The following is a 15,206-nucleotide window of genomic DNA, read 5'->3' as shown; positions in this document are numbered from 1 at the left end:
GGCAGAGAATGCGGGGTTATCAGCACCTACGCAGGCTGAAAGGTCAAGTCTGCCACTCAGAGCTAAGTAAAACGTCACGAGCTTATTGGAAAAATGGGAGTTCGGCAGACGCTTGAAAGTACAGTTTCATCTTGAAAGGTCTCGGAATCGTTTTTGTCAGATAAGTCTGTCTGAATGGTTGGCAGCGAAGTCTGCCGCGCTTGGATACCGTATCCTTTTACTTTCCTCCTCTTTGTTGCAGATTGAGACAAAGTAGACCCGTCTGGCCCAGGCAGACAGGAGCCACCTATAGCCCTGAAATGCAGGATGAGTCATTTGGAACATTCCGGAAAGGATTTCAACACCCCCACTCCTCTCCCTCCCCCTTGTTTTTAATTACACACTATCCTATTCCCGTCTCAGGGCGTGAATTCCACAAGTATTTTCAAGCTGCTGGGATGCAGGTCAACTCGGAGCTAACTGGGGAAGCTTTAATGCTTTTCAACGTGCCCAAAGTGTAAAGGCACAAAAACTCCAGACCTCCCCCACCCCCGCCCACTCTCATCCACCGACCAGCACACACACACGCAAACAAACAAACGCCTTCAAATAGCATTGGTTGCACTCAGTCGGTCCAAGTTATCTCAGGTCAGTAATTGAGATGTTATCTTCACAGGAGAGGATGCACTCCAGGGATCATTCAACACAGCTTCACCACTCATTTCCATTTGAGCTGAATCAGCCCCCGCGGTCCACCTCCCGCCCTGTGATTAAAGCACCTCACTATTGTCAGCTGATGCAAACCAGCTTCCGCTCCTGTGGCAGCTTTACAGCGCTGATGTTCTACTGTGGAGATTTGGCTGCAATAAACAGTGATTACGCTGACATCACTCAAGGCAGAGGTTCTCCTTCACTTAGTTTTCTTTAGGAAAGATGCGCACGTCAGCAGGCCCGTTGCTTAGTGGGTGGGGACAATATTTCCCGACTCTCCCTGCTTTCTTTGTGGTTTATCTTTCTATTTCAGTGCACTGCGAGGAACAGATAAGTCACGTCAAATGGCAAAACAACATCACGGTCAGAGTTATGAAAGCGGCTGCAAGCTTCGGTCGATAGCTCACCTTGATTGCAGGTTTTCCCAGTGAAACCAGGATGGCACTTGCACTTATTGGGTCCCACGCAGTCTCCATGCTTACAGCCAGGCTGGCACACAGCTGGTTAAAGGGGGATTCAGAAGGGAAGAGACAGATCAGCGCAGCGCCCTGGAAGACTACGTGTACCAGATCAGGATGACAAAGCACTTAATCCTACTGCTTTTTGACTTCCACAACCCCTTGGCTGTAAATTTACTCCCAAGTTACAGCAAAAAGACAGCGCGATGCCTCATTCATATAGGAAATGTGTGTGTTTCTCCTTGTGTGACAGTCATATTATCATTGACTAATGATAGTGGAAAAGCCATTTTCAGCTAACCACATAGTAGTTGTTTTTTTACTTTGCACAGTGCAGGATTCGGGAGAAGTTTTATTGTCCTTGCTGATATTAAATTATTTCCCACTGTAGAAAATAAATGAGACGTTTGACCTTTTTTACACCCGGCAAAATTTAGATTCTCGTGGCTTTAAAATGCAGCGCTGATATTTACTCTGGCATGCCGCCAACAAGGATTACCTAGGTGAATAATATTTCCCTCTTAGAGCGAAACTGAAACAATTAAGCACCAAAATAGCAGATTATAATTAGTTTCTCATTAAAGAGATCTTACATAGTGCGTGGATAGTTGATACTTTGATTGTGTACAGAGACGTGGAATTAGAGCTTCCCTGGCTCTGTTCTGTCTCAGTGAGCTGGAGGCTTGCCCTGCTTATCTTACTGCGCTTGCTGCAGCTTGCTGCTAAGCACTTCTGATACACCGAGTGTTACTAATTTTCATTAAAAGCTTCATTAATTATGTCATAATACAATACCATCAGAGGACTTAATTACCAGTGTGGCAGAAGAAGCAGTACACCCGAGTCTGTGAGTGTGCGTGTTTAGGGAGCGAGAGAGATGTTCTTTTGGATAGTATTCATCCCACCAGCCAGTCTGTTGTTTATCTGGAAGGATGTGATGGTATACTGAGCTTATTTGTGCTGATAAAGATGCAGGGCATGCTTGTTTTGGTGATGTCCTGCATACAGCACTGCAACCTCTCACTGAATCCAGCAAATAACCTGCATCAAGGAGGATTTACCTCTCGCCTTAACCAGTCCGATCTCTGACAGTTTTAGCTCAAACACAGCTTAACTGATTTCAGTTTGGTTGAATGGTCGGACAAAAGACCAAAGACGTCACATATATTTGTTTATGTATGTGTTTCTTCGGGTATCAGTGAGTATGTTTTTAAAAACAATCACAGAAGAAAGTGATCCCGAAATTCAGGTTTTGATAAAAATAAATTCCATGATAAATCTGGAATTTCCAAAGCTCAGTGGGAGACTGAAATACTTGTAGCTGTCTGTGATACTGCAAGTTAAAAAAAACTGGCAGATCAGCTGAATTTAGGTTAGCCTGTGCCACCATGCTGTGTTTCCTCTTTAAAATATAATGGAATAAAGTCCAGTGACTCTGGGTATTTGTATGTATATTTTAACATAAAATATCTTTTGATTGAAAATATCTAACTGCTCTCTGTTAATAAATATAACTTCAGCGCACCGACTGACGCCTGATACAAACGTAGAAATGGTTGAAGACTCTCTCTAAGTGAAATCCATATGCTAAGAATTCAGTTACATCTTTCAGAATTTGCAGCTAACCTGGCCTATTCATAAAAAACAGTAACTTTAGTTACTCAGGTGCAGGAATTCAAAGAGAACAAGGTAATGATATGATTCCTTTAACTGATCTAGATAACTACTCACGACTCATTCCACTTTATTAGGCTCCGTGACTGAACAGAATGAATAGCAATGTAAGCCAACTTTGAGCTTGTGATATGAGTCGGGTTGTTAACACACCGAGCAGTCAAAGTTCACATTTACAAATTAAAAGTGGCCCATTCTTGTTGGAGGACATGAAACGTGCTGCGCTCTTCCGGAAGCAGAAGTTTGTTAGACCCCGGTCTGGTCGGCGGATTAAAGGAAAGCAGCTACTGATGTCTTCGTTAGAGAGCAGCCAAGTGAATGCTCTGTGTTGTTACTCCCTTCCAAGGAGGAGGACTTGATTGGAAAGATCAGAGGCAACCATCAACAGGCTTTGCCTTTGAGGGTATTTTTAAGCCTCTGGCCTGGCAGAGAGATCAGGATAATGACCGGTGTTCATTAGCCACAGCAAAGGACAGGGAGCACTAAAAATGGCCCCACCAGCTGGAAGGCCAAACATAGTGAGTGTAATCCTCGTTCCTTGAACGCCATCAAAACACGTCAAGTGATGACACACTTTCACTTTGGTTTACATCAGCCATTCCTCCGGACTCAAGAGAATTGCTACTGATCCTTGTGTGGACTGTTTATGGCGAATAAGCCTCGTGTTAGTGTAACACATCGGTTCATCAACCTAACGTGGAAGTAATTACTAGCAAGTAAGGGATAACTTGCGGCTTGTTTCTTTTTGATTAATGACATATAAAGCCAACTGAGATCAGGAAAGGCAATTCTGAACATTGAGACACTATAATAAGGAATATTTGTAATTTTAATTTTGTATATGATCAAACTCTATCCGTTTGCCTAATAAGTTCACCGTTCCTATAAGGAGCATCTCACTCCGCTCGACCTTGGGATAATTGACTAGGCGATGCTGTAGTGAGAATCCTATTTATTAGGGAAATATAAACCCATCCAAAGTTCTTACACTGACAAGTTGCGGCACATGTTCTGTTAATAACGCTGCATCATAAATGCTTGAAGAGCCCTATTACTGATATCAAATTTAAGAAACATTATGGATTTAAGCTTTAAGGGGCTCATTAGTATTCCAATGGATTGACCAGAGGGGTGTTTGAATATTAAAAAGTTACCAAAGAACTTGGGAAAAATTCCTGTTAGACACTGGGTTCAGCTGACACAGGGTCTGCAGAGTGCAAGCTGTGTGCGCAGAACTGAGGCCAGAGGGAAGGAGATGGTTACTGCCAAGGGGTGGAGAGGTGTTACTGGTTTTGGAAGCGGGTGTGGGCTTGGCTCTATAAATAAGTGAGTGAGCACAGGATTCAGAGGATGTGCCCCCAGCAGTACATGTCAAGTAAGATTATTTCAAGAAACATGTGGAGCTAACCTTGGGGCAGGCACCTTATCCCGACTACCCTGTGAGTTAAGGCGAAGAGAGCTGCAAAACAAATAGCCAAATAAACAAGATTGCAGGCATTGTTTAGTCTCTGGGGGAGCAAAAAAAAGGGAAACAAACAAACAAACAAACAAACAAACAAACAAGCAAACAAACAGACATGATGTTAGAGGGCACAGTCTGGTCATTGGACAAGCAAACATTCCTGGAACGCGCACACGGTCTGGAATCACACATATGCCTTGTTGCCTCTGGTGACGTTTGGAATACATGATTAATAAAAGAATAATTAGAAAAACGAGTAAATGTCCTATTATTAAAGGAGGACATCGCTCTTATTTAAAGCGTTGAAGGTGGAAGTGTTCCTTAACATGATGTGAAACAGCGAAATTATGGCTCCAAATGAAAAATACAAGACTGCACTGCAAAGATTATTCATTTTAAGTTCCTTTAAATCACTCAAGTGAACATGGTTCGCCTTCACCTCTAACAAGCAAACCCTTCTGCCTCGCTTTCACCTCAAACGGGCGAAAAGATGTATTTTTTTTTAGCGGAGCCTTTACAGCCCGGCGATAATGAAAACAGCGAAGCAGACAAGGAAGCCACACAGACAACCCCGATAAACGATCTTACTTAAACTGAGGTATCACTTTTCTCCTTTCACCGCTCGCTTGTTAGCTCACATTACCAATTCTAGGCTCCTGCCTTAATCCTGCGCGCACCATTTGAAGAAACAAAGACTGCACTCAATCAAACAAAATCCCGGCCTCAGTGAATCTGAAAACCCCGCAAGGACCTCGGAGGAAATTATAATGTGTGATCTATTTAATATGGAGATGATATTCAACCCACGCCTTTAAAATGCAGAGAAAATCAGAACACGTCTTCGGGCCTGGGAATTTCGTAGCGCTCGCAGGACTATCCGAGTTAATATAAAAAATGTTAGCACTTAATAATAAGCCCTGTGTAATTACGGTGCAATTTTCACAACAATTACCGTGTAATTTTACAGAAATCAAGGTGTAATTTTTTTCCTCCTAAAAAATACATGAGGGCCTGGCAACTGGAAGCTTTAAAGGAACGAAGAAACAAATTATTTTTTAAGTTATAGGCACTTTCTGGGGATTGTAAAAGAAAGGAAACAGAAATTATATCTGAATACGTTTTTATTTAATGAAGACTTTAATGGCATTTAGTGGTAAGTGAGAAATTAACTAGTATTATTTGGAGTGTGTGGTGTATTACAGTATCCCAGCCTCCATTTACTATGATATTTACCTTTTAACACTTTAACAGTGTTTTTTGAGTTGTTTTTTTCTTATCCACATATTAAGGGGCCTAATTTCAATATGACTGTAGATTCGAGCCCTGATAATATTATCAAGGCGAGCCAAGTGTGCTTATATTAGTACAGCACAGCTCTGCAAATACCCATCTTTATTCTCAATGACACATGTTCTCGGTGTAGGGTTAAGGTTTCCTTTTGTATAAGAAACCTCTATTATGAACTATGGATTGAGAGTTTGAAGGGTCAAGCAAGCCATTGCCGGGTTGCAGTTTGAGAAGGCTTTCAGAGTGACCACAGCAGGTACTAAAACTCAGGTTTTAGCCTTTTCACAATTTCTCCTTTACATCTTTTTCTTACAAGTATGAGGCTTTGGAGAAGATCCAAATTACTGAAAAAAAGGAGATTATCCATGCAAATGTTCCTGTCTGTGCATTACATTTATGTGACTAATGATAACATTTGGCTAGGGTGTGATTATGTTCAGGCAATTAAATCATTTGATCAGTGAAAATGGAGTTTAGGTAGGGCACAGACCTCTGTCTGCTCTGTCCAGCCACTCAGATTTTACGCCCTCGTGGCTCATTCCCGCTGAATGCTTTAGCTGTCATGCAAAAATCATCGACAAAGAACTTCTTGAGCCAGTGAGACTGTTCCCATTGAACGCTTACAGACTGGGATGTGAAAATCTAGACACTGGGTGTATCGAAGCTGAACTCTCCATATTGATGAGTTTTTCGCACTGCGAAAGATGAGAGCTGGACTTTTATTTGTCTCATTCTTCCTGACACTGGCAATGACTTCCTGCACTGACCTTGAATCCTAGCACTTGCATGAGCATGCAGAATTGTCCAGTACAAACTTCCTTCAAACAAATATAATAATGATGTTTTTTAACCATGAATATTTAAGTTTTAATGGAATTAGATTCGTATTTGATACAGATGCGAATCACCTGATAAAATCTTTGATGAATAACCGAAGACCGTGACTGACTGAGATGACCGTGTGGTTACTGACGCAGCCGGGATCAACTTGTTTAAAAAATGGCTTTTACGCGTCGTCCTCAGTGAAACAGAAAGGGAGGCACTTTCATGTGACCAAAGTGAAATGCATTTCACTGGAAATGCAAATGTTTGAATGCTCACAGTGGCAGTGAAATGTTCGCGATGGCAGCTGGTTGGAATAAGTAGCTTCAAGTGTGGCTTTGCCTGCTGGATGGCCTGTCAGAACATTATGAGTGCAGCCTCAGTCTGCTATAAATCTAAAGCTCATCTCTCTCACACACGCCCCATCTGCCTGATTTTCTCACTTGTCTTCCCATCCTAACGTCTCACCTCCACTACAAGAGCAATCACCTCCAACTCCTTCCCCTTAAATCATTTCCTCTACACCCCAGGATTTTTACTTTTACTCCTTTTTCTCTTCTTTCCCGCACTTGGATCTAAGAGCTAAGAAAAAAAAAGTCAGGGTTGATCCATTAAGTTTCTCATTCTTTGAGAGAAGTCGCGCAAACCGGCTGCTGAGCTCTGAGTCTGAAAAGCCACAATCCGATAGCTCCAGCCTAATCTCTTCCATCTCCACTAAAATTTACCAAGACCTGAAATCTGTGACGACTGCAACCCGTCACACACATGGAGAAAAAGGTACGCTCACATGCACACATCCATGATTACCCACAATTTCTTTCTGAAACCTTCCGCCTCCCTCCTCTTAGGTTTAAATCAGCACCTTACTGACTTGATGGAATGCTGATTGTAGTCTCAAGTGAATGGATTTGAGCTGTGCCCACTCAGGAGCATTGAAAGCATTAAGGCGAGCACTCACCGAGTGATTTAACTCACGGAACAGATACGGTTTTGTTGGGAAGGGAAAGTGGTAAAGCAGCAGCTTCATATTGTGGTTAAGTTCAAAATTAGCTGATATTTTTGGCCGAACATGGAACATGTGGGATTCCAGAGCAACAAAGAAGACATGCTCACACACTGCTGTTTGGCTGGTCAAGTAACCGATGCAAACAGGACTTTAATGTGACGTAACTGGTTTATTTAGGGTTTGAAGCTTCCGTGCTTCTGTAGTTATCTTCATATTCTTTACATCCTCAGCAAAAACAAATATCTATTTTTTAAATGGGAAGCTGTAAAGGCAGAGAGCCCAGTACAAATGCACTGGGAAGTACTGGGCACTGAGATGGCTCACTCCTGCCAGGATTACTGCTGAATTTGGCTCTGTGTTCAAACAAATACATTTGAAACAGTGGTGATTTTTCCTGTATCATTCCAGCACAGATTTTCTAGTTCAAGTGTCAAGGCCTTGGGAAAAGGTAGGAGGTGTTTTTGAACAAGGTCAGCTACAGTATAAAAACTATTTCAAATTCCAGCCGTGAAATCAAACCCCCTCAAGCTGCGAGTTTAGTTCCGTCCTCTAAACGATTATCATGACTTGCTCCAAGTGTTTATGTAAGAGCAACATTATCATATTTTGTTACTAATAGACGCAAAGAAAGAGGTGGATAAAAGAAAAGACCTTAGGTTAATCTGCCTAGACTGCAAAGGAATACAAAAACAGTGCATTGATGAACTCAAGGAACACTGTTCATGTTCTTTAGAACAAAAACTCTTTTACATGTAATGGGAGTGAAAAACAGCTGCTAAACTCAAAGGCTTAAAAATCTTTCAGATTAGCAATAATGGACCTTTGGACTCAACAAACAGCGTGTGGCATATTTTCTATTAAACAAACCAAAAACCAAAAAAACACAAAATACAGTGAATAAAATTAGCATGGCATGGTGAGCTTCAACAAATGAGAAAACACATCAAAATATGGTAATTTAAGCAATGAGAAACACAAAATGAGTCAACTGTTGAGTGAATTAAACATTATTTCAAAAAGCAATAAATATGTGCGCAGTTAGAAACATCTCTTGGCCCTTTTCCACAGCAGGAACTTAACAATCTGAAGTTGTGTGAGGTCCTGCCTTTCCTTTCCACTTTATTTTACAAACATTGTAATGTTATTCTTTATTTGAAAATAAGGCATAATTTTGAAATATTATATGCCAATAAAAAGACAGCAATATATAAAAGAATTATGTTTATTTTCTTTCATTTTATACACAACCAAATGAAAATCAGGCTAAGTCTTTTAAATAAATATGTGTATGTGTGTGTGTGTGGGGGGGGGAACTTAAACATATATTGAATATCAAAAATAAAAACTTGCCTTATGTTTGTTGTAACGTTGATTTAGTGTTTGTATCGCATCCGGTTCATTTCCAAAATTCGGATGAGATTAGAGAAATAAAAGCTTAGCTAGCAGCTAACATTGTAGCAAATACTGACATTGTTTCTTGCTAACATGGGTTTTCTTAGTTGATCAGACTGTTGCTGCTAGGAATTCACACCCTGATATATTTAGATTTGTTTTTAAATGACAACGAGCTGATTTAAGGCAGATCCAATCAGTTTAGTTTTATGACATCTCCAGCACCACACAGGTTGCTAGTGGTGCAGCTAACTTAGCTTGGAGGAAGCTAACAGCAAAGTGTGAAATATTTCGAGGCATTTCACAACAACAGTTTTTATTTATATTTATTTATTTGTATATATTTGCATCGGTTTTTAATTTACTAGCAAACTACGATCGAGTAAGTTGATATGACTGAGAAGCTCAGATGAAGATGTTTTCTTTCCCTGACTTGCTCTCTCTGTGGTTATGTTCAGCAGAATGTGTCTTTAGAAGCCTTTGCTGAACGTATGGAGATGTAACATTTTGTTATTTCACTTCATCTGACTTTTGTAAGCTGAGTGTTGCCTGAAAAATTACTATTCTTCCTGACAGCTTATTAATTTATCATTATTAACTCAGCAGTGGCTTAAGCCAAGGTGACTGCATTGGATGAGAGCTGGAAGTAGCTGGATCGGTGCCTCCCTGATCACCGCTCACATATCTGTAACCAAAAACGTTAGTGTAGATTCTCATAAAGCTCGACAACAGAAGGAAACCAAGGCCAGACAACTATGTCGCACAATTTCCGTTAGTATCATGTGATACATACTGGAAACAAAATGGATTTTCCCCCAATATAGAGATCCTTGGTGTTATCAGAATTTGATCCATTTGGTCATTAATTTGGGGGAATTCCAGAAGACCTGTATGCTCAAATTACCATTCAAATGGGCCAACACAAAGCTAGTGTGCAACCTCTCAGTAGTTCAGCTCAGCTCAGCAGAATCAGCCATATGTACATGCTGTATAGGCACCAATAATGTGAAAGCACGAAAAAGGCTGGACATAACATGGATGTAAACAGTAAGCTTTTGTAGTAATTAACGGGCAGCGTGTTCATGTTAATACATGGATGAAATTGCTCCAGTTAGTTAAGAAACATCTAGAATCTTTAAAGATCATCATTAACACATTGTACCTCATGGGTTTCATCTCCAGGGCTTGAGCGTATACTTCTTCGTAATGGCCCATGTGAGGTCTTTTGCCCTGGCTTTTTGCTTATCTAAACTAGCCAGCTGTTGGCTTAGCACACACACAGGATGAGAGCGCTATTGATTTTCTCTTGGCAAGGAAGAAAATAAGCATACCCACTTCTCTAACCTTTTTAATAGCCGCTTGGTAAATTCTTGCCGTGGAAAAGGCCTGTTGATGTGTTACCCCTTTTCTTTTATTAAATGTCCACAGCAAAGCAGCAGGCGTACCATCAGAGCCACCAAGCCATGCAAAGGGTCTGATATTTGTGAGGCACCCAGCCAGTGTCTAAAATCCACTGGTATATTCACACATCCCTCAGTAGCATGGAGTAAATATGTTGATAATGTGAGATGAAGCATTCAGTGTTACACAATGACAGGACACATCCTCTGAATCCTGATGAGTCAAGTTATGTACACCTGACAACACCATGGACTATGTTAACATCACTGTTTGTTTTGTTTTTTTTACTTGTTCATGCACTGCCGGCAAGCTTGTTTGCACACTTGTAATCTATAATCAATCTCCTATCTCCCCTTTGAATGTGTCCACCTGCAGCTATAGTCTCGCTCATTAAGGCCACCCGCAGTGTGAATGTAAACCTCTGCCGCTCCACCAGCGATCATCATCAATCTTTCCTCAAAGATTGTTCCAGGTGCAATGCTCCATTAGCTGCATGTGTTTCCGTTGAGACAATCTGCATGTGTATGTGTGTCTGCGCGTTTCCCCGAGCCTTTGCAGCATATCCACAGTTTAACAGCATCTATGACCTCTCCCTCCTCCCTCTAGCTTGAAACCCCGCAACCTTGTTAGCTCCCGTTTTGCTCCCCACCCTCCGAGCAGCACCAGCAGCGGGCACGGTGGCACTCACGCTGGCAGTGACCCCAGGAGCGACGAGTCCATCCCCAGCAGCAGTCCACACGGGCCCCATATCGACACAGGCCATTGGATGATGCCATCTGCCGTGGCCACCTGTGAGTGGATAACATAATAGGTTCACAGCCAATTAAAACACCTTAATGAAAAGCCTTTTTATATTGTTTGGAAGTGAAGGGTGTGTGATTCAGAGCTTTCATGAGTCATTTTCCTGCTGCAAAGAAAAAGAACCAGAAGATACATTTATGACTATTTAAATAAAATAAAAAAAGGCTTTTTAACCACTAGGTACAGTGAGCACTTATGGCAGTCATACTAATTGCAGGTACAGCAATGAAAATAGACACACACGAAACAAACGAGTACAGTTATGTTCACATCAGGTAGATTAAGCACTACTGCAAAATGCATGAATAATAACAAATAAAGAAAGCCGGGTCTTTCTTGATAGATTTTTTTCTAATGTTTAATTTCCTCATCTAAATGTAGAGCATGAAGATGGATAAGGTTTCTGAACAGATTTAAAATCCTTTATTATGATTTAAATTCATTAGGGCGAAAAATAAAACTGGCTTCGCTTGACTAATGTGGGGAGAAAAAAGTTTCAGTGCATAACAGCTCTTTGATTATGCATCAATCACAATCCTAAAACAGTCCGCTTTAAGTGATGTCTATTTGTTTATTAATGTCAGAATGTGATGACAAATCTCATTTATTGAGGACTCCGGGGTGTTGTCTCTCAATTTCACTCCCTTTTTATAAAAATAAATCAGATACTCTGTTTGTGTAACACAAAGAAACAGCGGCAGCAAAAGAGTTACGTTTGAAAAGTGGTAAACAGAAAACATTTGCCACTTTGCTTCTCAAATATCTGAAGGGGGTGAAAGTGACAAGTGTCAGAAAGTCGAAGACTGACTTTTCACCGCTTCGCCGTAGCAGATTATCTCCGAATCATGGAAACAAAACTGACAGCACATCAGCTCGTGTTGGTTTCTTTAATGTCAAACTGGAGACCTGTATTGAAAGCCTGCCAGGCCCGATTTGAATTTAGCCTTCAGTGCGTGCATCGCTACGCCGCTGACACGCACATCTGACAACACCACATTACTGTTGTGTTCACTTGGCTTTCGGGAGCTCCTGGAAAAGATTAGGGACTACGCGCTTCCGGTTGTCCTTGAAAATACAATATTTGCCTCCAAAATGGCAACTCCATGACACTGGAAGATGGTATTATCTCTGCTACACAGAGATGATAGGTAGGTATTAGTTCTTATACACATTCTAAAGTAGGTTATTTCCCCAAACACAACAGTTCCTCTATGAGAAATTAGAGCCGGATATTTTTGTTACACTCTGCTCCATTCTGTTCAGAGCAAGAAATAGCTTCTTGGCAGACTGCGCATGTGGATTACCTTTTTTATCTGTACGAGGGCCGACCACATATTTATGGCGAGAATAGAGTGAAGGAATGAGCCCATTTAAGGATACTGAAGAAAATCCAAGGCACATTCTTTAAGAGCCTGGCGCTCATATGCTACCTAAAATCTGAAACAATAATAAACGAATCAGTGGATAGGGAAGATTTGTTGCAGCTGACTGTTTTTTCCCTCTTTCTTCAAATAAAGATGACAATGTTTTTAACCAGTGGGACATTTTTATCGTCATTTATAGGAGGTGTGAAGCACATGAGGAGGTTTGCACAGATCACTGAGTAAATCCAATACAATAAGAAGGTTTTAATTGCACAGAAGAGCTGGAAAACGCTGTAATCCTGCACAAAACAAAGGAGAAGTTCACTTCCTTTACGTGCTTCACACAAAAGACACTTTCTTTTTGTCTCTCAATGAGAAAGTGAGGTTGTCGCTCAGTATTCAAGGCACATCCTCTGCTGCTATCCCTGCCTGTTAGTGCCTCTATGCCAAGATGAGGAAATGCTAATGCTTGCCCCTGCTGCCAATCACCTCTTTGGAGAAAAAAAACAAAAAACAGACGGATGCTAAGTGAGAGTGGCAGATCCAGGGAAAATGTTTGTCTGCTGCCTGGTGAGCGGGAAGTCAGTCAGTGAAGCACACAGTATGGGTGAGGAAATGAGGAGGGGAAGGAAAAGGAAGCAAAACCAGAAGAGAGGAAACAAATGAAAAGAATTGCATGAAAGCAGTAAAAGAGGAAAGGAAAGAATAGGAACGGTCTGGACAGCAGCCACATTTCTCAACCTGCCTCCCCTTCCACACTAGAAGCTTGCTGCATAAAACAAATTAAAGATGCTTCTGCATGAGGCAAAAACCCTGCTCGTTGACACCTCTCAAAACATCTGACAACCTCCTTTGACATTTCAGTGATATTTGGATTTGGCGACTGGAGGCTGATTTTATCCTGATGTTTTGAAAGCTCTTGTTAATTGCTGCACAAGGCAATCACCACCTTAGAATATGGAGGCATCAAGTGGAAGGCATTTATGCTGCTTCGGCTGCACCTGTTCCCATATAACCTAATGGCCTCACATTCGTTTGCAGCCTGCAAAGTAATTATCACATCGAATGACTCCCGTGGATGTGCAGATTTAGTATCGTAACAGTTTTCATTTTTATTTCTGACAGTTTTATTACAAAAGCATATTTTCATGTTCACGTCATAATCTTCAGCACACACGCGTTGTGCCATGATGAAGATGACAAGAGCAAAAACTCGACATTTTTTAGATATACAGGGCTTTGTAAAACACACAATGATAAAGTCATTTTTAAATTTCAAATGGGAAAAGGGAGATTAAGGGCCAATCACTAGAGTAAAGGCTCAACCCCTCTGCTCTGTGCAGGGTCTGGCTAATGTGAATGTTGTAAATGATCCATAACTAGTTTCTGTTAACAGACAAGCTGCTGTAATTGGAGACGGAGCCAGAAGGTAATGAGTAAAAGGCGAGCTTCAGAAGTGTAACTGAGAGAAGATTAAGATGGCAGAAAGCAATGGCAATTTATTTATTTATTCACTGATAGAGATTGAGGAAATGTTTGTAACAGAATCTAGACAATAATGAAATGTGTTTAAAAGTATGTCCAGCTGTGTGTGGTGGCATAAATAATAATATGCACGTCTGATGGTCTGGTAAGCGACAAAGAGGAAGGTAACAAAAACAGCCACTGGACCTATCATATCAAACTTTTTATGGACCTTTATGATATATGTTGCAAGTATTTGAAGAGCATTGCTTTGACATCAGTCAGAAGCAGCTGGTCTGCCTATACACCTATATAACTGACTTATGTGATATCAGTGGTGGCTATTCATGTGCTTTATATATCAAGATCAATGTAATAATTGGAGAAAAAATACCTAATAGTAGCAGTAGTATCTGCACATTTTTAACATGAAACTGGTTGAACTCTTACATTACATAAAGGAAAGTTGTTTTATTCTTGAGATTTTAATATTGGCACACAGTTAAATATAATTCCTAAAATATTCTTCATCCCTTTTCCCTACTAAAGAAACTGAATTTAGTAAGTCGACCATCAGTAATATCGTCACAAATATTCACAATGCTTGTATTGACTCTGGTGTAATCCTCTCAAATATTGCACAACATTTTCCTCTGCTACTCTTCACTGATCTTTTTTTTAAAAGATTGACAAGTTAGAGCTAAAAATAAAAGTGAAAAAGCTAAATACTACTGAAAAAACCTGTTAAAAATGTCCTCACGCTAAAATGTGGGATTCATACTTTAGTTACAAAAAGATTCGCATGCTACATGTAACACTGTAATTGATGAAATAACTGACTCTATAATCTCTATCATATCTGAAATGATCATGAGACATGATGGAGGAAATCTGAACAAAAACAGCTAACAATGGGTATTTTAAAACTGAATTTTTTAAAGAACATAATTTACATACACTATTTTAAAAATGTAAGAGATGGAAACAAAGAAATAAATTAAAACAAAAATAAACAAACACACATACGAGTAAGCTAACACATTATACTGAGCTTATTATATCTTCACACAGCGATCAGAAGTGATGCTGGAAGGTGCTTGAAGTCCTCAGCTGGGATCACAAAAATAAATGTGCTCCTTCACACCAGAGTCGAGCAAAATGCCAGAAATAATTTAAACATTGAAAATCTCCCAAACAGTTTTGACTATTTTATCTTCATAGGAGAAAATCTTTCTCAAGCTATTAATCCTCCTGAGGGCAACACTTGTAAGTAGAGCAGGGCGATATGACCAAAAATATTTATCACGATATACATTTGAAAATTTGCGATAACGATATAATTGACACTAGACAAAATGCTTTACAACTCCACAATTTTATTAGTG

General features: G+C 40.4%; 1 protein-coding gene across 4 annotated transcripts in view; it reads right to left on the bottom strand.

The window, feature by feature from the left end:
• The window catches only part of npnta (nephronectin a), a 58,607-nt gene that overhangs the window by 33,255 nt on the left and 10,146 nt on the right, over positions 1-15,206 (bottom strand). For 2 of the 4 annotated variants that reach the window (XM_005726850.1, XM_005726852.1), the window contains exons 2-4: positions 10,881-10,981; positions 4,231-4,281; positions 1,098-1,190 (exon numbers count right to left, since the gene is read on the bottom strand). In XM_005726850.1, coding sequence (XP_005726907.1) covers positions 1,098-1,190; positions 4,231-4,281; positions 10,881-10,981 — 245 coding nt within the window. The remainder of the gene's footprint in view (positions 1-1,097; positions 1,191-4,230; positions 4,282-10,880; positions 10,982-15,206) is intronic. The other 2 variants (XM_005726851.1, XM_005726853.1) reach the window with 1 other exon arrangement.

Source organism: Pundamilia nyererei, unplaced genomic scaffold (genome assembly GCF_000239375.1).
Source record: "Pundamilia nyererei isolate P.nyererei 1_Seehausen unplaced genomic scaffold, PunNye1.0 scaffold00022, whole genome shotgun sequence".
In the NCBI taxonomy this organism is placed as follows: Eukaryota; Metazoa; Chordata; class Actinopteri; order Cichliformes; family Cichlidae; genus Pundamilia; species Pundamilia nyererei.
This window is presented reverse-complemented; position numbering and strand designations above follow the sequence as displayed.